The following is a 22,949-nucleotide window of genomic DNA, read 5'->3' as shown; positions in this document are numbered from 1 at the left end:
AAGCTCTTGGCGGCTTCAGAGGAGCTGGAGCATTTGACCTTCAAGCTTTCTGCTAAATTTCCTTTGCATCTGCTTCTGAGAGGCGCATGAGCAACAGGTGACTGACATTCTCTCCTGCAGGAGAGTAAAGACAGTGTGGCAGTGAGGGTCGCTCTGGGAGAAACTGAGCTGGTCCAGGAGATTCGCCGGTTCCTCATTGAAAACGGAGTCAGCCTGGATTCCTTCAGTCAGGTGAGATGCCCAGCTGGAGGGCGCGGTGTGGACCTACCCTTTCTAGATGATGGCCTAGGCCTAGTGTCCTCAGCTCTCGTTGAAAGTAGTAACTAAATCCTCAGCATCTTGTAGGATTGAACCCTTACATGGGTTAAGAAATGTTCTGTCCGTTTGAAAATGCAGCTGCCCTCGGGGTGGTTGAAATACCTAAGTATGATGGCTTATAGTATGACAGTCAGCGTGTCGTAGGCAGAGGAGGAGTCCTGTGTCCGTACCAGGGTGAAGCTGGAGCTCCTGTTTGCGCAACAGGGAGGCTGTACTGGGGTGTAGATTTTACAGGAAGTGTTTTCTAAATGGCTGTTGGCCCTCTTGGAGCCTGGAAAGGGGCGCTGTGGAGTGAGAGAGCACGGCGTGTTGGATCTGCAGTTATTAAGATATTGGGGTTTGCTTTTTTTAAATCCCGTCTCTCCCTTCTTCCCCCACCGAACGCGGCAGGCTGCTGGTGAGCGGAGTAAAACGGTGATCCTGGTAAAGAACCTCCCGGCCAGCACGAGTGTAGTGGAGCTGGAGGATGTCTTCGGCAAACACGGCAGCCTGGGCCGGGTGCTGCTGCCGGAAGGAGGTATCACAGCCATTGTGGAGTTCCTGGAGCCAACTGAGGCCAAGCAAGCGTTCACCAAGCTGGCCTACTCCAAGGTGAGCATGGCAAGGGGGTAGGCAGCTGCCTGGAGAGTGCGGATCTTGATCTTGGCTCGTTGTGAAGCTGCAGAAAGGAGTGCTTTTCTACAAACACGGAGGGCAGAGGACTTCTGAGGGAAGTGAGTTATCCCAGAGCCACTGCTGTTACTCTGTCCCTTGGATTTAGGGAGATGCCTGCTGCATCCTTGTGCAGCAGTGGCTGAGTAGGGCCCTCAACCTGCAGAAGATGGCTGGAGGAGGGGGCTGTGACACATCTAGAGAAGCCTCGGTGACCTGGAGAGGGTTTCTTTTACCTTTGGCGATACAGGAGCGTGGTACACAGTAGACACTTGTCCTGTGAGAGGCTGGCAGCAGACTCTCCTTTGGTGAAAGAGAGTTTAGCCAGCTGAAGAAGTTGCTCAGCTTTTCCGCTGCTGCTGTTTTCCGTTACAAAGTGAGAGGAAAATAAAGCTGAGAGCAGAGCTTTTTCTTCCGGCCTTCCCCCTCCGCTCTTCATTTCTCCCCTGTGTTCTCTTTACAGTTTCATTCTGTGCCGTTGTATCTGGAATGGGCTCCAATGGGTGTCTTCTTCAGCCCGGCCCCTCAGAAAAAAACCCTTGAGGCTCCAGAAAAGGAAGGTAAAGCTAGGCTGGTACCTGGTAAGAACTTTGACTTTGGGACAGAGGTATCTTTGGTTTTTCCGCCTCTTGTTTATGTGGAAAGCAGCGGTGCTGATATTCCTGACCCTTTGGGGATGGAACCAGCCTCACAAAGGTGTCTGCACGTAAGGTCACCTGTTCTGCAGTACGTTAGTTGATCGTATCATACAAGCGTTGTGCTTATTCCCGTCCTTGCCCTCCTCACCTCCTGGATGAGGCTTGGGCAGTGCAGTGCTGCTCACAGCACACAGGTCCAGTTTGGACTGGGCTAACATGAGCTCTGGGAAGAGATTTTTGGTCCAGCGTGGTCTTGGGAGTAGCTGTCAGGAGAGCAGCAGCTGTTTTCTGTAAGCTGGACCTCACCCCTGAGCGTGTGAGCAGAGTATAAACACTGGAAGTGTTAATGCCATAGTGAAGCCCTTTAAGACGGCAGCCTCGGCGTTGGGTGCAGTTCTTCGTTGCCCTTCAGTATATGTTCGAGCAGAACAGGCCATGTTCCTTCACGTGCTGATGGGTGAGTTATTTCATGTCCTGCGGATACATATTGGAATGAGATGAGGTTTCAGAGCAGCAGTGCGGAAGGATGCTCAAGCAAATTTGGGGCCCCTTGCCTAGTTCAGTAGGTGCCTGGTTGGGTCTGGTGTAAGGAAGCAGGTTTGGGGAGTTTCTACGCTCAAAGAATAGGCAATATTTTATTTTTCATGGGGACACATTCATATACTGCCTGTTGAGTTTGCTTCAGTCCACGTCCATCCATAAAGAGCCAGTGGAGAAGTAGCCTTTTCCTGCTGGAGTAGTAACTATTAGCTTAGTTACTACTAAGCTACTACTGGGATAGTGGACAAGCTCCCCCCAAATTTGGCTTTGTTACACCTTACGAAGTTTGGTTTATTCTTTTTGTTTCAGGTGAAGGTATAAAGAGCTCAGAGGAAACAGCAACACAGGAAGAAGAGGAGGAAGAAGAAGAAGAGGAGGAGGAGGAAGAAGAAAGCATTCCTGGGTGTACCTTGTTCATCAAAAACCTGAACTTTGCCACCACGGAAGACACACTGAAGGAGGTGAGCTGTGAGCGAGGAGAGGGGATGGGGTTTTGCTTAGCATGGTCTGCTTGGATGGAGTGGGAGGGGGTTGAGCATGTGGTTGAGGGCCAGACTGAGATGCCTGGTGGAGTAAAGCCCTCACTCCCGGCATGGGCTAGAAGAAGGGGCTCTACTCTGCTGCAGAAGGCAGGGGACAAGCTGTTCTCCACCTCTGTTTTGCTAAGGGTAAAGTGTTTAAAAGAGTTAAATTGCAGCCAATATGACCTAATGGGAGATGAGGGAGCACTGGATTGTACTGGGACTGGGAACCTCTGCTTTGGGGTTTTAGGCATCAATTAAGACAAATGTATCTGAAACCGTTTTGGTGGGGTTTAATTCCACCTTGGGGCAGGTGGAGGCGGTAGGAAATCTTTTAAGACTCCTCATTTCCCATGCTTTCTGTAATCCTTCTCCTTGGGACAAGCACTTGTGCAGCTGTGATGGTGCTTTGTGTGTTGAGGCAATAAATAAATAAATAAATGATGGTTTCACCGAGATGTGCTTTTCATCTGAGGTTGTGTCAGCATTGAGCTGTCTGTGCTGCTTTACCTCAGCAAAGCCCTTGGGAGAGATCCTGGCATTTCTAAAGCCATGTGAGGTGGTAGCAGCAAAACAGGGAAAAGCATCTGGGAGTTCTCGTCTCTGCCAGTTTTTGTAGCCATGTGAAATGCCACGTTTCGTGGCCCAAAAATGCCGGTGCAATGTCAGTCCATCCTGGGACTACCTTGGGACAGTGGTACTACGTAGGGACCCTGGTCCAGTTAGGTCTGGAGACAAATGTAAATGTTGGGAGGAGGACTGGGACTTGTCCCCTCCTTCTTTTTCTGCCTTCTGGCTGCAGTTTTACAAGGAAGTCGAATAGATGGCTTGCAGCCTCTGCTACCCTCCAGCCCTTTCTGTATGTCTTTGGAAGGAGCTGTGTTCTAGGGGCATCACAGGAGTCCCCCATCCCTAAGGTGGCCGAGGGCATCTTGTGATCCATAGTGTTCCTCCAGAGCCATCCCGGATCTCTGCACTGTTTCTGAGGAGTGGTGGAGGGTTTCTGGGAATGCGTGTATTGATATCTTTAAAAATCTGTCTGTGTGTGTATATTTGGAGAGAAATAATCTTACAGGAAAAGACACAGCTGCTCTGACTGCTTGTCAGGTATGCGCTGGGGGGAGGTGGGCCTGCGAGCGTGTGCTCCTGGCTCTGGAAGAGGGCCACATTGTCACTCGAGTTGAGTTGCAAGCCGGTGACAAAGGGAACTGAATCACGTGTCTGAATTCCTTGCAGACGTTCTCCAAAGTGGGAGCTGTGAAGAGCTGCACAATATCCAAGAAGAAAGACAAAGCAGGTACTCTAGATGTTGCTGTTCAATTCCTTCCCTCGGCTGGTTGCCGAGGGCTCAGGTGTGGCATCGTTTTAGCATTTATCTGTCTGAGCGTTTGTGTTCTCTTTGGCAAAATCGTTAATATTTCTCAAAGTGTGCCTGTTGAAATGGCTGAAAGCAGCAACCAAAAATACCCCGGGGTTCGGTTTAGGAGGTTAAGCTCAATTGTGGGGTTTGTGGAGACGTGGCCTTCTCTTAGATCTTTAGATAGAGAAGCCAACTCCTTCAGGATCGCAGAAGAAGAGAGCGGGATGCAAGCTGAAAGGAATCAGTGCCCCGTGATGATTAAACCTGCGCACAGCATGCTTTATCCGCAGTAACGGCTGGGATCTTCAAGGATGCCTGGCGGAGTGCTGTGCTGAGCGAGCTTCACGTGCCTTCTGCCTGCCAGCTTCCAGCCCGGCAGGCTGCGGTGACGAGCGGTGACGCCTGTTGCGCTGACTGCGCTCGCCTTCTGGGCACTTGGACAGGGAAGAATTTGCTTAAGGCAAGCGCTGGCTGGATGGGCTGTGTCGTCTTTCCGGATTTTAGGCTAGGGAGTTGCACAGCTTTATGGGATTTTGCCTTAAGAAGGCTCCTCTTGCATCCGGATCCACTGAAAGGAAAACTCAGATCCACTGAAAGGAAAAAGAAATAAAGCGAACTCTTCAGTACTGCTCGCCTGTCTGGCTGTAGGCGTGCTCATGACCAGACAGCAACATCGAGGCCTGGAAGTTGGAAACCGGGTGTTATGTTTTTGCTGGTGGATTTTTCCTTTCCTCGCCCAGCTCTTGTCCTGGTCAGTGTGTTCCTCAGAAGCACGGTGTGACCGTAGGTGTTGCAAACCTCTGTAGATGTCTCCTCCTTTCGCGTGGAATCGGCAGCTGCCTGCCCAGTTTTATAGGAGCGTTGGCTCCTTTTGTGCCTTGCAGACCTCAAAGGTCTCGGAAATGAAACGCAGGGCTGCCGCTTTGCGATGCTGGGAAATACAAACTGAAACAGATCTCAAATGCTCGGCTCCCAGCAGCGGTCAGTAACTGACTGGTTGTCGGCTGTTGGCCAAAATGAATTTCTGAAAGGGCTGCAGGTTAGAAATGTCTCTTGGAGACCAAACTGCAACTGGCACGTTGCTATCCTGCAGCAAAAGTCCCACCCGTTTCTGGGTAGCTGGCAAATTTTCCAAATGAAGGTCTCATTCCAGTCATGAGGAAAAAGTCCTGGGTATAAACAAATGTTTGTGTATCCATAATGAGATCGCTTACCCGGTGGCTGTTTTGTAGGACTTAGTGCTTTATTTAAGGAGTTTGCACTGAAATTAGGCAAAGCAAAAAAAATCTGTTTTGCATGCATGGCGTGGGTTATCTCCTCTTCAACGTCAGCACCAAAACAAGCTGTTCTAGAGCAGCATCTTGCTCAAAACAAAGTCAGTAATCACAGAACCATGGAATGGCTTGGGTTGGAAGGGACCTTAAAGATTGTCCATCCTGGGCAGGGACACCTCCCACCAGCCCAGGTTGCTCCAAGCCCCGTCCAGCCTGGCCTTGAACCCCTCCAGGGATGGGGCAGCCACAGCTTCTCTGGGCAACCTGGGCCAGGGGCTCACCACCCTCACAGCAAAGAATTGCTTCCTCACATCTCATCTCAATCTCCCCTCTCCCAGTTTAAAACCATTCCCCCTCATCCTATGGCTCCCCTCCCTGCTCCAGAGTCCCTCCCCAGCTTTCCTGGAGCCCCTTTAGGGACTGGAAGGGGCTCTAAGGTCTCCCTGGAGCCTTCTCTTCTCCAGGCTGAACACCCCCAGCTCTCTCAGCCTGTCCCCACAGCAGAGGGGCTCCAGCCCTCCCAGCATCTTGGTGCTCATGAGGAGCATCGGAGTCAGGGCACAGACAGGCTGGCCCTTTTTGCTGGGGTTTTAGTTTCTGTCCCCCCAATTTTGGCAATCAACGCTCGCTTCTGATTCGTTTTTAAATCTCCTGCTTAATCTTGTCACTGTTTCCTGCTAGCTTAATGAGTCCCCTTTCTCTTCTGACAGGCGCTTTGCTTTCCATGGGCTTTGGATTTGTGGAGTACAAGAAGCCGGAGAGCGCCCAGAAGGCCCTGCGCCGGCTCCAGGTGAGCTTAGGCATCCTCTGTCCGGATTTCTTTCCCGATATGGTGGGCAAAGACTTGGATGGAGGTTTGAAGTGTAGCCGAGGATGTCAGTGCTGTGAGTTACCCTGTGCAGATGGAGAAGCCTCTAAAATGGGCCAGGGAAGAGGAAGAGTGAAGGAAAAGGAGGAAAGAGGGTTTGTAAAGGGACGAGACCTCATGCAAAAGAGCGTTTCCTAGTGCTGATTCAATACGGACGTGGCAGAAAATATGCAGTGAATGAAATTTGATGAGTTTATTGTGCAAGGTGCCCTTTGCAGAGGTGACAGAGACCCAGGCCCCCACTGGCAACAAATATTGCTTGGTATTTAGTGCTGCAGAGTTCAGCTTTACCCTCTGTGGCTCTGCCATTGCTTCAGGGTCTTCTGGCCTCCTCCTGCCTTCTCTGTGTCACAGGCCGTGGGGTTTGGCTGCACTCTGAAGGAATAAATCATTTTTTCTGCTGCCTTGGCATCTGAGTGTTTGATCCATGCTACCTGGGTGCTGTGGACCACCTTCAGCAGGTGGGTATTTCATATTCCACAGCCTTGGGGAAGACTTGGGATAGATACATCTCTCCATCCTTTTGGAAGGCAGAATCCTGGGGAAGAGAGAAAGCAGGAAAACGGGTATTTTTGTGGAGGGAAGGGGCAGCGGGGCTCCAGGTTCCTGGTGTAGTGCCTTTGCATGTCGTGTGTCCTGTCAGGGATGATTAGACAAGAGGCTGCTTGTTTTCAGTGCTGAGCTGAAGGGATGTTCTTTGAGGCGCAGGAAGCAAGAGACAGAAGACTTTCTTGCTGTTTTGGCTGCTGATGGCCAACAAGACATAGAATCATAGAATTGCCTGGGCTGGAAGGGACCTTTCAGATCATCTAGTCCAACCACCAACCCAACTCTGACAAAAACCATCACTAAACCATCTCTCTAAGCAACATCCTCGGCTCATTCCAGAATAAATAAGACGACTGTGAAGGGTTTGCAGTCTGGAGGTAAGGGAAACCATAGCTCAGAGCAGTGAAGTGACTTGTCTTTGCCAATTTAGTGGCAGAGCTGAGGCTGATGGACAGCTAGAGCGGGGATGTTGGCTGCTGCTTCAGTCAGTCAGGCTGTCTCCAACCTCCCGTCTATGAGAAGCCTTGCCTCGCATGAGCGGTGTTCAACAGAGGAAAAACTTTGGCAGGGAGAAAGGGGAGGAATATATGGGAAAGAGCAAGATCTGAGATGCCGTGTTTATATTCTGGAAGCTTGGAAGCTGTTGTGACTTGGATTTTTTTTTTTTTTCCTTATTTTAACTTCTAGGGCTGCTCTGTAGACGGCCATCAGCTGGAGGTGAAAATCTCGGAGCGAGCTATCAGGTAAAGCTCGCGTCTCGCTTCTAACAAGGTTACGCTGAAGCTGGTGGGTTCTTAATTTCTTACCTAGCGTCTCTGCATCGTGGGGGATGTGATCGGCAGCACTCTGACTGCTGGACACATCAGCCTTCGTTGTGCTTTACTCGGAGTCGCTTTAGTCATTTCTTACTTGGAAAAAAGAAATGATCACTCATCAAATGACATATTTCCAGGGAAAATCCGTAAGCAGCCTGCAGTAGTGGGACCCCAAAAATGAGCCCAAAGTGAGAAGCAGGCACTTGAGTTTTCTTCCGCACTCAAGGAAAAGACTCTTTGAAAACCTGTTTTGGTGGCAGTTTGGTCAATGTTGCGAAATGAACAGATAGCCCGAGTTCCAGTAGGTTTAAAGAGTTCTGGAAGACAAATCTTCTCTGTGTAATGAATTATTTCAGCCTGGTTCATCAGGGAGAAGAGCAGCTTAAGAATAATGTTCTGCTGCCAATTCCGATCAAATAAAGACAAATACTGGGTGGGGTTGTTTTTTCTTGCTTGGGAAAAAAAAAAAGAAATTGGATTTAACTTCTTTTGTTTGGGCTGCCGGGTGCAGAGGAGGTGGTTGCTTGTGGATGAATTGACTTGGAGTTAGAGTCCTGCTTTTTAGGGTTTCCTTCCTAGTTTTTATCCAGTACAGAATCTTTTAAGTCCGAAGTTGAAAATTAATCCAGATTGTTTGAAGGTGAATGTTGGCAGCTAAAAACTGTCCTTCAGACACTTTGGAAACCCGACTGGAGGAGGTTTCTCTGAAATATCAAAATTTGCTTGAAAATCTGTTCCCTGAGGACCAGAAACAGTCTGACAGCTCCTCGTCTGCACTTTGTGTTTCAGTTCTTCGATAAACCATTTTCATCCATTTTTAATTTTTAAAACCCCTTCGGTAGGTATCCAGCCTATGATGCGGAATGTTTGGCTTTATGAAGTGAGCTGCTGTGTTTTGTATTAGGTAAATTCTCGCCTTGTTCAAATGCAATACAATTCTGAAGTTAAAAAAAAAAAAAATAAAAAAAAATTAACAATCTCTTAAAAACCTTGATTTGCTGTTTTCTAAGCCAGTAAGAAAAAAAAATCAAAATCAGCTTACATTAAGCTTTTTTTCTTTTTAAAAAAAAAAAATATATTAAATAGTACATCCTCCTGAGAATTGGATGGACAAGACTTGATGTCAAAACAAAAGTTAGTGGCGAACGTGAGCCCAGGCCTCCGGCCTGGCCTCAAGAGTCCGCCTGCCGGTCTGCCTGACCAGCAACAGTCGCTTGCAGTCAACAAGCTGGAAACTTTGATTTTTTTTCAGATGTAGGATTTAAATCACTTAAATTCATTCCTTCTCGGTGTAGTGTGTGACGTGCCACTGTCACCAGGAAGCTGCCAGCGAGGCTGTGGGTGTGAGCTGGCTGGCTAATTTTTCTGCATTCCTAATTTTGAAGGAGCCAGGACGCGATGGGTGTCTCGCCGCGCGGTGGTCCTTACCTGCCCTTTCTCTTGACTTCATAGGCCCGTGGTGAAGTCGTCCCGAAAGAAACAAACCATCAAGAAGCAGAAGACTTCCAAGATCCTGGTCCGAAACATCCCATTCCAGGCCACCGTCAGGGAAATCAGGGAACTCTTCAGGTAGGAAGGCGCGTTCCGTCGGGTCTGCGGAGTGCTCCGGGCTGGAGCCGGTGTGATTTTTTTTTTTCATACAGAATCTTGCTTATCGGATTGTACATGCATTTTTGTTTTCTTTGTGGAAGTAAACAAGCCTTTTAGGGAATGTAAATACAAATGGCTTGGCAGGTTACACCAGTATAGAAATCCTGCTGGTGAGACGGCCATGACATAAGCCAGCGTTTTGGCTGGAGCCACTCTCAGACCCGGTGGCCCATCACCGCGCAGCAGGCACTCCCGCAGCTTCCACACCTTCCCCGCCTGTCGTGTGAATGACATAGCATTGGATGTATTTCGTTTTTCCTCTTGCCCGAGAGGCGTGCAGCAGCTTTCCTGATGCTCGGCACGCCTGGCCGGGGAGGAGCACCCGCAGCCGCTGCAGACAGCAGCTGGGAAAGGTTTTAACTGGGGCCGACTCCCTACTCCATCTGTCTTCCCCACGGGATGGTGTGACTCCTTCCCGTCATGAAGGGAGCACTTTGATCTTGCATTCCCTTCCATGAGTGTTTCACTGCCTGTGCCTCGCACCATCTGTGGTTGGCAGCCCTGTGTCTGTAAGGATGTGGGACTGTGCTCTCTGTAACGCCCTCTCCGGCAAGAAATACCTCGTCAGCCCGGAGACCTGCCTGGGAGAGGGATGAACGTGGAAGAGGGATTTTGGGATCCCAGTATGCGTTCTTCTATGCACGCTGCTTCTTCTTCGTGTCTCGTTAAGCTTTGTAATGCATCCTGGAAAAGAGGTGAAACTTTGTAAAATAGAGCATCCAGCATTTCTTCTTCTCCTGGGATGAGAAGAGCGTTGAGCCAGGCCATGGTCCAGTGAGAACCTCATTGACCCAGGCCATGGTCCCTGCTCCGTTGCTGGCTTGCAGAAGGAATTTGGGGGAATCGGTGTCCGGCTCTGCCCATCAGTCTCCCCTGCCTGCAAAACTAGGGTGATAGCTCAGCTCTGCAGGGCACGGTGCAGCGCTGTGTTAGGAGGTGGCTTTTCTTCTAAGCAGAAGGCGGGCGCTTCCGTCTGGTCAGGGCTGTCCTGTTTCTTCCCAAAGGGGCTGAGTTGAGGAATCGCTTAACCCTTTGAAACCTTCCTGGACCACGCAGCAAAAACTGCCTTGCGAGGAGCCGCGGGGCAGTGATTTGTTGGTTGCGGGGGAAACGATGCATTTCCCTACGTACCATGAATTCTACCTGCTTTATCAGGGGGTGATGTTCTCCTGGCTTGCCCACAGGCGAGGACAGTGGCTCCCACGTGGCTGGTAGGCTGTTTCCTCGCAAGGTGTAAGGTGGGGAGGAAAACTGGATGTTGCAGCAGTGTTTTGGGGTGGGCTCCGTAGATTTAACTTGGATGCAGACCATGACTTGGCTCTTGGACGCACGTTGCTGGAGGGGTGATGGTAGGCACGACGTAGAGATCCCTGTAGAAGAGGTTTTTCTTGCTTGTGCTGGGCAGGTTGGAGGCTTTCGCTTCAACACTGCCCTGGGAGGCCCTACTGAAACATGGCAAAAAATGTGGACTTCCAAGTGGCTGTGCTGAGTTTTCTTAGCACGTGAGGCACCGCTCGTTTGAAACCCAGCTCCGTGTGGTTACAGATGTGATCTTTGTAAAGCTGGCGCAAACAAAACCAGGGGGATCTGTTCGCCTTTTAGGGCCCCGGGTTAAGTTGAAGGGAGGGTTATGTGTATCACAAGGATAGACAAGCCCAGCAGAGACTGGGGGGGGGGGGGGGCTTTTTTTGGTCTGTTTTTCTTTTTTCCTCCTGTCTCGTCTTGCACCTCAGTGCCGCGAGAGGAGGGGTGGAGGAGCCCTCTGATTAATATTGCAAGGAACACGCAGCTTCCAGCCGCCTGCGCTGCCGACAGCCCTCGCGGAGCAATGCGTGAACATCCGTTTCGTTTACCTAGGATATTGGGAGATGTGTGTTTTATCCTCAAAACAAAAGCCAATGGCTTGGGGGGGGGGACGACCCACAATCCTCCCTCCACCCCTGCCATCCCTCCTTCCCTTCAGAGTGGCTAAAACCAAGCACGACGGAGCGCTGCTAAACACTTCATCCTCCTAGATTGCTTTATTTTTTTTTTTTGGGGGGTGGGGGGTGGTGGTGGTTTTAAATCAGAAGCCTTTGCTCTGGAGCTTTTAGCTCTTTCTGCATTTAGGAGCCTGTCTTATTTGTATTTTGGTACTTAATTTATTTGAAAATGCGAACAATCGCTTGGCGGCGGAGGCGGCGCGGACGGCTGCAGGGGGCACTCTTAGCCTGCCCAGGAAAAGCTGGCTGGGGACCACCGCGCCGGGGACCACCGCCAGCCTGGGGACAGCAAGGGACAGCCAGCCTGGGGACCAGCGGGCATCGCCGCGCAGGGCAGCAGCCCCGGGTGTGCGGAGGTGGGAGGCTTTGCAGGGCCGGCAGCTCCTCTATTGTTTCACACGCTCAAAAGCCACTTTCCAGCTGATGGCTCCCAACCTGCTGCCTTCTGTGCCGGCTTTTTTTTTTTTTCCCCCCTTTCTCAATTGCCTGGGCAGGAGAAAAATTAATAAATATACATATACACACACTTTTTAATATATATATATATGTATGTATTACTGTGTGTATATGTTACCCCAGAAAAATACATATATTATGCAAGTATACATTTCCAAATATATGGCCATATTTCCAAATATATATATATCTATCTATATATTAGGTATTTCAAAATATATATATATTTATTTGGTATTTCAAAATATATATGTGTATTTGGTATTTTTATATATATATATTTGGTGTTTCAAAATATATCTCTATATATATATTTGGAAATACAGATATATTATTGTTTCTTTTCCATGTTTTGAGCTTTGTCAAGGAGCCGCGTCTTCCTTTTCAAACGGACCCGCGGTAGGTGTTAATGGTGCTGGAAGAGCAAAACAAGGGAGTTGGGTGTTTTGAGTCGTGAATTTTGTGTTGCACCTGTGCTGCTCGGCGCTGGCTGTTCAGGAAATCTAACCCTGGCTGCTTTTATGCTTTTTCATATCATTGTTTATGGATCCGTCGCTGAAACGCTTCCCCAGCTGCTTGGGGCGATGGGTGCGAACCACAGGGGAAGACTCTGCGCCATCCTCTGGGCTGGACCTCTCTGTGCTTTGGAAGTGGCTGGGGACACGCGTGTGCTTCCCGTCACACGTGTCCTCCACAGCGCGAGCACCCGCAGGTTTGGGGAGCCGCGGTCCCCAGGACTTTCCTCCTGCCCGAGGTGGATCCCGGGGAGGAAAGAGGCCAGCAAGTCCCTTGGGAAAGGTCTGAGAGTAGGCGTAAATTTATTTTTTTTTAATTACTATTTATTTATTTCCCCCCTCCAAGCTCATAGTTTGCAGGAGATTCAAAGCGAATGTGTTTCGTTTAATTTTGGAGTTTGGGGAGTTCTAATTCTTGGGCTGGAGGAAGGTGGTGCTTCATTTCCTCCGTACGGGAGTCACGAACGCTCTGGTTAACAGCTGAAGTCCCCTGCCCGGAAAATAAATGTCTTGTTGCGAGGTCCATGAGCTTTAGGTGCTGCCCACCTTCCACGCCGGACCCAATGGGTGTGCGCCGCTGGTTCAGAACGTGTCTTGCCATCTCCTGCTGGAGGTGTTAGCCTCTCTCGCACCGGCAGGGGATTTTTTTTTATATATTTTTTTTTATTATTTTTTTTGAGACCCAGTAGGTGTTATTTCCTTCAGAGAGAGAAACGCTTTTCAATTATAGGGGCTGGTTTTGGGCTAGGTGTGAAGATTTAGATGCTACTCTTATCTTTACTACCTGGAAAAATGACAAAAGACAAATGGTCCTTGGTTCTTTCCAAAGAGCCATAGTTAGGGGAGGAGAGACAAAGGCATTGATATCCCAAGAAGGCTGCTAATTTTTGCTACCAAATTGGGGGGCTTTTATGGCAAGATTTTATTATTTTATATATTTTATTTTTTTTTCAAAGGGAACTCTAGATGTGGCAAGCTGAATTGGAGAACTGTGAAAGGCCACATTTTCACAGATTGGAGCTCTGGCAATTTCTGAAAATTAGGCTCCTTTAAAAATCTATCCCATTAGATCCATGCAGCCTTCGTTGGAAGCTCCAATTAACTATTTTGTTTCGCAGCATCCCCTTCCATCCTCCTTCCAACTTCTCTCCTCTGCGCCAACTTGCACGAATATTAAAAATAAGGCTGGTTTTGCAGTTGGCATATAACATTTCAAGGAGGTGTACGTTTTATTTTCCCTAAAGGGGGTACGCTTAGATTTAGAAAAAGACGACTTAAAGATTTCTACCCGATCAAATGCAACCTGAGGGGTAGATGCTGTAGAAAGTCTGCTTAGGCTTGGACACACCTGATGCTTATTCGCAGTTATTAGAGTTAAATCTCAAGTAGCGTGTTTTGGGGCTGGCATTGCTTCCTCTTTCCTTTGCAAAATACAGCTGAGAACTTACCACTGGGTCTGTGTCTATAAATTCCCCTAAAATCGCAACGTCCGTCACTTCCAGCCCCTAACCCTCAAAACTGGGAGCGAGATCAGGTGGCAGCGCTGTGTGAGCGTGGAAGGTGTTTTAATGTCCGTCTGGCCATCCTTTGCTTTTCACCTGTAGGAACCGATTTCCAACGCGTGGCGTAAAGCTGTAAAATCAGAAAATTGTTATCAGCTGGGACACTGGACTTTAGTTTGAAAAAACTAAAAAGCAATTGAAAGGTGTGCCAGAGCACAGGACAGGTTATCGGGTGCATTTATCTCCATATTCTGACTTTCCTATAAAGCAAGTAACGTTGCTGCTTAGGAAGACCTTCGGGGATGGGTGTCTCTCTTAATTTTAACTACTTTGCTGACTGTTTTCTCCGTCTTGACCAAGACACGGCATTTATTGCATCTGGCAAAACAACTGCCTGGGACTGATCAGGAGAAAACAGGTCTATTCCCCCTGATAGAGGGTAAAAGTGAAGACAGCCACCGGGACAAGACTTTTGGAGTTGTGTCTCTTCTAGAAGAAGAAAAAAATCTCTGGAGAAAGATGCGGTGGATAAACTGGCAGAGATATCTTTCTTTTTTTTTTTTTTTAAAGGCAGTCTTTATGAAGTTAATTTTATAAGATGATGCCTTTCACTTCTTCTGACCTATTATAATAAAGTGTAGTTATCAGAATGGGCTTTTCATTTCCCATTATAAAGGACACGGTGGTATAATGAATCCGTCTGCCAGACATACTTGCTGTTCACACCTTTCTCCCAGTAATGGAGCCTACATGACTGGAGACAATTTCTCCTTCCCGGAGTAACGTCGCCCTGTGGAAGCCATGGAAATCTTTGCTACCGAAAGGCAAAGGAGGGGAAAAAAAAAAATAAAAATCAGTCCCTTCATAAACATGTGAGTTGGTTAAGCAAGCGCTGGGCGATATTAATTAGAATATTCAGTGCAAGCAGCCCTAGGATGGACCTTCAAGCATGGCTTGCTGAACAGCCTACGGTCAGATTATTCTGCAGGTGCTGCTTTTGCTTTTAAAACCCTAGACGTTGTGCTAGAAATGTTTTGGAATCCATTGCTGCTTCCTCGGAGCTGCTTAAATTTTTTTCTCTCCATACTGTCCCCCTGCAGTTCGATGGCCCGTGGGCGTGGGGGGAGCTGCAGAAGTCGCAGTGAGCACCTCCTCGTGTTGTAAGGGGCTGCTGGGGGTAGGGCAGGGATGAAGCTGGCGGGGAGGGCGGGGGGGGGATGTTGGGGAGAAGCCCCAGGAGGTGCTGAGCCCGTGCTGGGGGTCTGGAGATGGTGGGCAAGTTTGGTGATTCCCAGTGACCGTGGGTGCACTGGTCTGTCTCTTCGTTCTGCATCTGACCACATCAGCAGATCTGTCCCAGGTGAGACATCTCCTCCTGGCCAGATCGCTGGCTTAGCTCCTCGCTGTCTGCTGGGAGTGATGTCCCCCAGCATGTGCTGTGTCCTCCTCTGAAAAGCCAAAATGCAGGCCAGGGAACTGCTGGAGAGGGTACAGCAAAGGGCTACCAAGATGCTGAGGGGACTGGAACATCTCTCTTACGAAGAAAGGCTGAGGGCTTTGGGTCTCTTCAGTCTGGAAAACAGAAGACTGAGGGGGGACCTTATCAACGCTTATAAATACGAAGAAGGTGGGTGTCAGGAGGATGGGGCCAGGCTCTCTTCAGTGGTGCCCGGGGACAGGACAAGAGGTAATGGGCACAAACTTGACCATGGGAAGTTCCATCTCAACACAAGGAGGAACTTCTTTGCTGTGAGGGTGGCAGAGCCCTGGCACAGGCTGCCCCGAGAGGTGGTGGAGTCTCCATCTCTGGAGACATCCAAAACCTGCCTGAACACTTCCTGTGCCACCTGCTCTGGGTGACCCTGCTCTGGCAGGGGGTTGGATGGGATGATCTCCAGAGGGCCCTTCCAACCCTACCATTCCATGATCTTTCTCCACTGTTCAACAGCTGGAAAATCCCCCCCAGCACCCTGTGGAGTCTGAGTAAGGGCATGCGCATTGCAAACGTGACGGCGATTCGTAGGACTGTAAAAACTCCTATTTGTTATGCTCTTGGCCCTTTACAGTCAAAACAAAATTAAATCGACATAGATAAAATATTGAGACTATTATTTGAGGGGCAGGGGGGACAGGGCAGGTGTTGGGCAGGCCAGGCTACGGTCCCGGTGGAAGGAAGTGGAGCAGATCATCGGCCCTTTCTTGTGGTAGAAACCGCTCTTGGGTTCATTCCCCGTTCATCTGGGTTATCTCCATGAACGGATTAAGCTGCATTTCTGAGTCATTTTATCGAGACGGTCCAAGTGTCAGCCTGCAGCTAGATCCAGTCTGAAGGACAGGGAAAAGAGGGGGGAAGCTGTTTGGGTGCTGAGCAAAGCCCACCACCTAAATGTCTCTTGTCCTACCTGTGTGTAGTTAACTCGTTTAAAGTGAGTGGTTTCTGCTCCCTTATCGGTGAATACAAAGATGTCCCCCAGAGCAAGATGCTGTTTCTTCTCTCCAGGAGGCTACTTCTGCCGAGGGAAGAGCCTCTTGGTCTTCTGCAGTCTGATCCCTCTGGCCCAGCCACCTCCTTCGTTGCTTAGTGTGGAGTCAGATGAACAAAGTCCTGTACTGGAGCTATCTCCTGGAGAGGAGAGAGCTTGGTCCTGTGGGATCCGGTCTGGATACCTTGCTCAATTCTTTGCTCGTGTTACTCCAGCCAGGATTGATCACTCGCTTAATGACCTTTGTGGATTGGGGTGTAGGTCCCTCGGAGAACGGACACAGCTCCTGAGAAGGATCAGGAGAATAAGTGTATTAAAACAAATGCTCTCACCTTTGCTTGTCCCAGGGCACCGTCCTTGCAAGCCTGTGCTCGAAGGGGGAGCACAAAAATGAGTCTGTGCAAGCAGAAAGACACCAGAGAAGCAGCTGGCATCGGTGGGCTCCCTGCACCCATCCATCGGGGTGGTGTTGGATCCCAGCTTTCTGGCTTCCTCTGGGAATTGGGATGTTGGTGCCAGCACATGGAAGGACCGTGGAACGTGTATCTGGCTGAGAGGCGCACGTTCAGGTGGAAACCTGTCAAAAGCAGTTTGAGGAGCAGGAACTGGAACGTGTCTCATTACACATCTGAGCGCTGACAGCAGTAATGATGCCTCTGGGTTGGGTTTGGTGTTGGGCGGGATTGCCATGCCGTGTTCTCAGGGAAACAAATGGGTGGTTTAAAAGAGTGACCTGTTGTTCTTGGAGATCTCCAAAGCCATCCCCACTCCTGGCCATTGAGTGCCCTGAATTTAAAGGCACTTGATGGTGTGGTGGTTTGCAGCCGAGCACACGTGTTGGTGTGTGTACGTGCTCTGATATCTTTAGAACTTGATTTCTTTATCTTTTAGCATAGGTGGATTCCCATGCTAACAGCGCTTTTGCCCTGTCTTAGTCTATCTCTAGGGGTAGAGACTGTTCTTGTTTTAAAGGTGGCTTCCCAAAACCATGGGCCAAAACCATGGGCCAAACCCATGCCTGGGAAGGAGCATCCGTGAGACGGTTCAAGGCCGCATCCTCAGGAGATGGAAACGCAAGCGGTTTCCGATGATGCCAGCAGATGATGTGGCGCTTAGCGTTAATGCTGGGATTTCAGCTTCCTAATTAGGATGCGAGGTCTGTGCGTTGGGCTGCTGAGCGTCTGAGGAGGAGCGTGTCTGGCACAGGGGGGCTGCAGGATGCTGCTCTGGATTGAAGCTTCCTGGTGCACGGACGTGTCTTCTTTGGCGCGGTTGGGAAGCTGGTTGGTTGCTTGCTCCCTCCGTCCTGGCTGAGGACGTCCTGGCTAATCCCCATTAGTGGATTTTTGGTTTGCAAGGAGAAGATGGAGTGTCTTTACTCTTATATTCCCCCTGCCCTCCAGCATCCGTGGCAGTCTCTCCTCCCTGCACCCTTACAGCGGACTCGGGGCTGGTGTTTGCCTCGGGTCCTGACTCCACAGTGCCGTTGGGTTGAGCTGCTTGTGGTCCCTCGCGCTCCCATCATACAACCTAGCTCTCTTCCCACCCCCCGTCTCTGTTTTCCCCCTATTTTCCCCTCTTGTGGGGTGTTGTTGGAAGATTTACATCTCTTCCCCTTAGGCTGGACTGCTGGTCCACCCTGTGTCGTCCGCCTTTGGACCCTGCATGAGCTTGTTCTCCATCACATCCTACCCCAGGTGCATGCATACAGCCCGGCTCAGCGCAGGGCATTTATCCATCCTTGGGTGCTCCTGTGTCCAAATTGCGGGTGCACAAGGAAACACGGGGTGCAGGTGCTTTTCTGGGCAGCAGTTTGCAGGTTTGTGCACCAGCTTCGTGAGTTGAATGCTCTGGATGAGGACACAGAGATCTGCTGGGCTGGTTTATTTCTTTCACTATCTCAAAAACTGTAAATTAAACTTTTTTTTTTTTTTATTTTTTTTTGGTCCTTCTTCAAGCCTTTTCTTTATGTGCTGGAAACCCAAACACAGCAACGCTGGGCTGATGTTCAGAGACCAGCAATGTAACTGGCCACTTTAATTTGACTATCCAAAATGAGCCATGGGGCGGGGGAGAGCGAAATAGGTTTTCAACGCTGCTTTTTCAGTTTGAATCATAAAGGTGTTTAACATAGATAAGGAAATGTTTAACTCTGTGTTATCTTGACAGGGTTGCTTTAAAAGGTGGATCTTCCTAAGAGCAGAAGGAAGATTTTTTTATTTTCCAGCACATCTTTTTCCCGGTCTTGCATATTCATTGCAATACTTGATTATTATTTATTTTTTTTCCCCCCTTTTTTGCACTCCATGTACTCCATACCCACAGGTCCCCTCTTCTGCTTGCCTGAAACCTCTGCCGAGGCTTTTTCGGCTGCCTGCTTTTGCGCAGCCCGGTTGTCCGATGCAAATGAAAGGAGTTTTTAGGCTGCTTCCCTCTGACTCCTGCCGAAGCGTCTCTCGCCAGCCCCAACCTCCTGATGGAACTTAATTAGTTTTACGCACAGACTCGGCCCTTCGTCAGCGCGGAGGGGCTCGGGGAGGCAGAGAGCGGTGGGGAAGGGGCTGCTGTTGAAATGTCTTACTCAAATGGAACTCTGGGGTTTTGTTTTGGGGTTTTTTGCCGTTTTTATGTGCCAGGTGGAGCTGGCACACGTGTGCGTACGTGTGGGCTTTCTCTCCTGGATAGGAAGCAAAAACCAAAGCCCATAGGAGCTGCTGTCTCCTGTAAATAACCCGCTCAGTGCTATTGGTATTATAAGGTCTCCTTTTGTCTGAATTGTTAAGAAGAAATTGTGTGTGTCTATATATAAGGAAGGAAAAAACGTGTTATTTTTTTGCCTGTTGTAGCCAGTTCTTGTTCGTTTTCAAAAATTGTCCCTTGGCCGCTGAGGCTACTTGAGGGGGTGGCAGCTGGGGCGTTGCAGAATCTGCAGTGTTGAAATGACACTGGGCTAACTTCTGAGCTTGCGTCTTAGCCTTTAAGTCAAGGAGCAATCACGATGATTATTTTCTTGATCTTACAATTCTTCTCTCGGTTGCATTTCTTAACTAGAGTTCTTGCAGGGTGACATTGACACGCACGCCCCCCCACCTTCCTCTCTTTCTCCAGCGTATATGTGTGGGTATTTTTCAGTCTCACTCCACGAGAATGTCCTGAACAAGCCTCTAATGAATCACAGTTTTCTCCTCAGGATGACATTGTGTCCTTTATTTGCATCTCTGTTTGCATTATTATTTCTTTTTAACCTCAAGCCTGCTACAGCATTTCTGCCTCTTCCAATCTGGTGGATTTTAAGCCTTAGGATACGGTTACAATTAAGGACTTTTCGTTGCCCAGCCTCTTGCCTCCCCCGGGACAGACCCCCTGCCGAAGGCATTTGAACCGCGTTGGCTCCTGCAGCTGGTGGCACCGGGAGCGTTTCCGTCTGTGCTTCTGCCCGCGCGTGGCTTTTCCTGAAGAAACCAAGCTAAGGCGGATTGGGCTGACCATCTGTCTTCTCACCTCCTGTTCCTCTTCCCCCAGCACTACCCTGACCACTTCCAGGCATCTGGCAGAGGGGAGGAGGCCTTAAATTTGAGAACTTGGTGCAATTAAGCGTAGGAGGAAGCTCCTGAGGCCGCCGTGAAGGTGGTGTTGTGGGATTGACCCTTATTTAAGCCGCCAGGAGTTCACATAAGCTGCCCTTGAAGATGAAACATTTTTTCTGACCAAGTTCTCACTTTACTAGATACCAGGGAACCTAACACTGGGAAAGCCACCTCCTTTCTTCTGCTTCTCACAGACCCGCTTGTTAGCGGAGGGGCTGCCCATTGGTGGTCTGGGCGCATCAAGCTGTCCCCTCCCCGCCTCGTGGATGGCCTTCTGGGACCTCCCAAGGATGTTTTGAGGCCGGGCTTAGTCCCCCTTCAACACCCCTTATTTTGTTGTTGACATCTCCTTGTGGAACCTCTGTTGGCGAGGCAGCAACGATGACTTTTCTGAGCCCAGGAGCCCTGATCTCGGCACCTTGATGGGCTGGGCCCCATGGCAAGCAGCCCCCTTGGGATTTGTGCCCCAACTTGGCCCTGCAAAGTCACTTCTGCATGACCCCTTTTCAGTTCTCTTTAACCCAGGTCTTACTCTTCCCACCCTTTGATCCCGCTGCTGTGCTGGCAGCCAAAGGGTTAAAAGAGTTGGGGGGGGGGGGGGGCGAGGGGGTGGAGACAGGTATTTCAGATGCTCATTACTCACTGCCAGCTTCCCCCCAAATCATATTAATTTCACGCTGTCACGCAGGACTGCGCTGTCTCTCTCGTCAGCATCCAGGAGGGTGACGGGGATGGGGGGGAGCGTGGGTCGTCCCCCCCCCCCCCCCTCCCTCCGCACCACGGCTGCGATGGGGGAAAACTCCCGGGTGGCCTTTTTCCTCGCTGCGGGACCGGGCTGGGGCTGCTCACCTTGCAAGGGGCGTCTGGGGAACGTGGGGCTGCTTCGCCGTGCCCTGCCTCCCGATGATCATTTTCCACCCCGCTGCTTGTGCAAAAACCCCATGAAATTAGGTCTGCTGCAGCGGGGAAGTGTCGGGGAGGGAAGGAGAAAGGGAAGGGGAGCTGCTAACCTGCCCTGTCCTACCCGTGGGCAGCGAGGACGCTGCTTAAAAGTTGGTTTCTAACCAATTACCTTCCTTGCTTTTTTTAATACATGCCAGCGCAGCCTGGCTCTCCCTTGCAAGGATCGCTTCCCCGGCTGCCATTCCCCGCTTTCTCATTTCTCCCCCTTTTCTGCAACATTTTCTGCTGTTTGCTCACTGCGTCTGCCAGAGCTGTCACCTCTGCAGGGACTTCTCGCCGTCACACAAAGTAGGGCTGGGACTCTCAGGGCTCCCGAGCCCATCCTGACTGGCAGCTCCATCTCCCCGTAAGGTTCTCTGGCAGCAGGGATTCTGCGCCGTCCCCAGCGATTTTTGTTATTCTTATCCCTAGAAGGTGTCTTGGCTTTTGTCCATGTGTGCTCTTATAATTTTTTTTTTTTTTTTGCGGGTTAGGGCCAGCAGCATCGTCTCCTCCCCTTTTCTCTCATGGTGTACCCTGTGCCCGCGTTTCTTGCGGCACTTGGCAAAATGCAGCAGCAAAAAACCAGCTCGGGGCTCCCTGTTTGCAGAGCCAAGAGGGAAACGGCACGTTAGGAGGCACAGCTCTCTCCCCGCAGCGGAGAGCTGACGGCCCGTCCTATTTGAGACTGAAAGGCTTTATAATGAACCTTGGGAGGGGAGTTACCTGTGCAGGAAGAGAAGTCCTGTGAGCCCCAAGAGACCCATGGCTCTTATACCCACAGAGCCCGGGACACTTGGGAGTGGAGGATGAGAGCGGCAAATCCTGTGCCAGAAGCAGCACCAGCCTCTGGTACCCACAGCCAGGTGCTGGGTGTTACCGATGCTTACGAAACATTAGAGAATCTATGAATCCAGGCATTACTCCATTTCTTTAATCAATTCTGCTCGTGCTTTTCTGGCTCTCGTTCCTTTCTAAGGTCCTCTCTTCCTCCAAAAGGCCTTTCTCTGATCTGTGAACCGAAAACAGGCTCCTCCAACATAGCCACATCCCCTGGGGACATTGCCATCTCTCCGTGGTGCGGTGCGTTTCCCCCACCTTTGCGTTGACCTTAGGAACGGCGAGTTCTGGCAGGGCTCAAGCTGGCTGTCATCCGGCACGTTGTAGGTGACCAGCCCATGGTGATGCTTCTTAAATTCAGCTTTTACTCTCTCCTGTGTCGGGGATCTTCCACTTGAAGCAGAGATGTTTCTTCTGGGAGGTACGGGGGATGTTTCGGTGATTCAGAGGCAGACAGGCGAGGGTGAGAGGTGGTTTCCCGAGCCCTGTTGCTTGATACCAGTGCAGGAATCGGAGAAAAGCTCATGACTTGGCACGTGCCTCTATTCAAAGCAAAGCATCTCCTCTTGGGGAGTTGTTAGCTCCCATCTCATTTAATCCGTCAACTCCAATATGGGCACGGCAGCTTGTGTACCAGCTCGGAGAGCTGTACCGATCTGTTTTACCTCTAAAAATTAGGATCTTTTCCTGAAAGCCCCTGGCCTGGAAGCCTCGCAGCATGGAGAACTGAGGTCCCTGCTCTGCCTCCGGCTCCCTGCCAGCTGGGTGTCCCTGCCTAGGCAGCCAGTGGCCAAAAGCTGTTGGCGATGGCGCCTCTGGGGAGGGCAAACTCCGGCCCTTTTGGACCCCAGTCAGGTTATTTTTAGGTGTATCATTGCCTTTTTTTGTGGGTTTTGGGGTTTTTTTCCTCCCGGCATCTGTGTGTGCATTACAGCTCGTTTAGGTCAGCTGGTGCGGGCATTGCTGGCAGATGAAGAACGTGGTTTCTCCTCCTCTTCTGTAGCCCCTCATTTTTACCTCGCCTTCACCTTCCTGGCCAGCCTGTGGCTGCCACGCTGCGTTTATGGTATCTGTTAGCAAGGTACAAGCGGCTGCTCTTGCCTGCAACCAATTGTGAACACCCAGGGCATTGCGATGAGCCTTCCTGAAGGTTGTGGGGGGGGGACAGCAGAAGGGGGAGGGTGGGGAGAGCTTGCGTCCCACCACACGGATGTCCCACTCAGTGTTTGGTGCTGCCTTTGACCTGTCCTGCCCAGCTCTGCCCTTTTTTTTCTGTCTCCCACCAGAGAGCGGAGCTATAAAACGCTCAGGCTGTGTGTTTTCCTAGAGTGGTGTGTTTTCGTAGGGTGGTTTAATTTCTTGAAGAGGCTTTAAATTGGGAAGGGGGTGGGCAGGGCCGAGGCAGGCAGATGGGGAGCGCTGAAGCAGACGCTTTGCCTCGTCAAAGTCCATTTATTA

The 22,949-nt window shown here is 50.2% G+C and overlaps 1 protein-coding gene across 1 annotated transcript in view; it reads left to right on the top strand.

The window, feature by feature from the left end:
* Nucleotides 1-22,949, top strand: part of RBM19 (RNA binding motif protein 19) — a 73,292-nt gene that overhangs the window by 10,486 nt on the left and 39,857 nt on the right. Inside the window, exons 14-21 of the mRNA XM_054219881.1 lie at nucleotides 121-231; nucleotides 709-909; nucleotides 1,433-1,529; nucleotides 2,457-2,608; nucleotides 3,905-3,965; nucleotides 6,013-6,092; nucleotides 7,407-7,462; nucleotides 8,987-9,103. Coding sequence (XP_054075856.1) covers nucleotides 121-231; nucleotides 709-909; nucleotides 1,433-1,529; nucleotides 2,457-2,608; nucleotides 3,905-3,965; nucleotides 6,013-6,092; nucleotides 7,407-7,462; nucleotides 8,987-9,103 — 875 coding nt within the window. The remainder of the gene's footprint in view (nucleotides 1-120; nucleotides 232-708; nucleotides 910-1,432; nucleotides 1,530-2,456; nucleotides 2,609-3,904; nucleotides 3,966-6,012; nucleotides 6,093-7,406; nucleotides 7,463-8,986; nucleotides 9,104-22,949) is intronic.

Source organism: Rissa tridactyla, chromosome 13 (assembly GCF_028500815.1).
Source record: "Rissa tridactyla isolate bRisTri1 chromosome 13, bRisTri1.patW.cur.20221130, whole genome shotgun sequence".
In the NCBI taxonomy this organism is placed as follows: Eukaryota; Metazoa; Chordata; class Aves; order Charadriiformes; family Laridae; genus Rissa; species Rissa tridactyla.
This window is presented reverse-complemented; position numbering and strand designations above follow the sequence as displayed.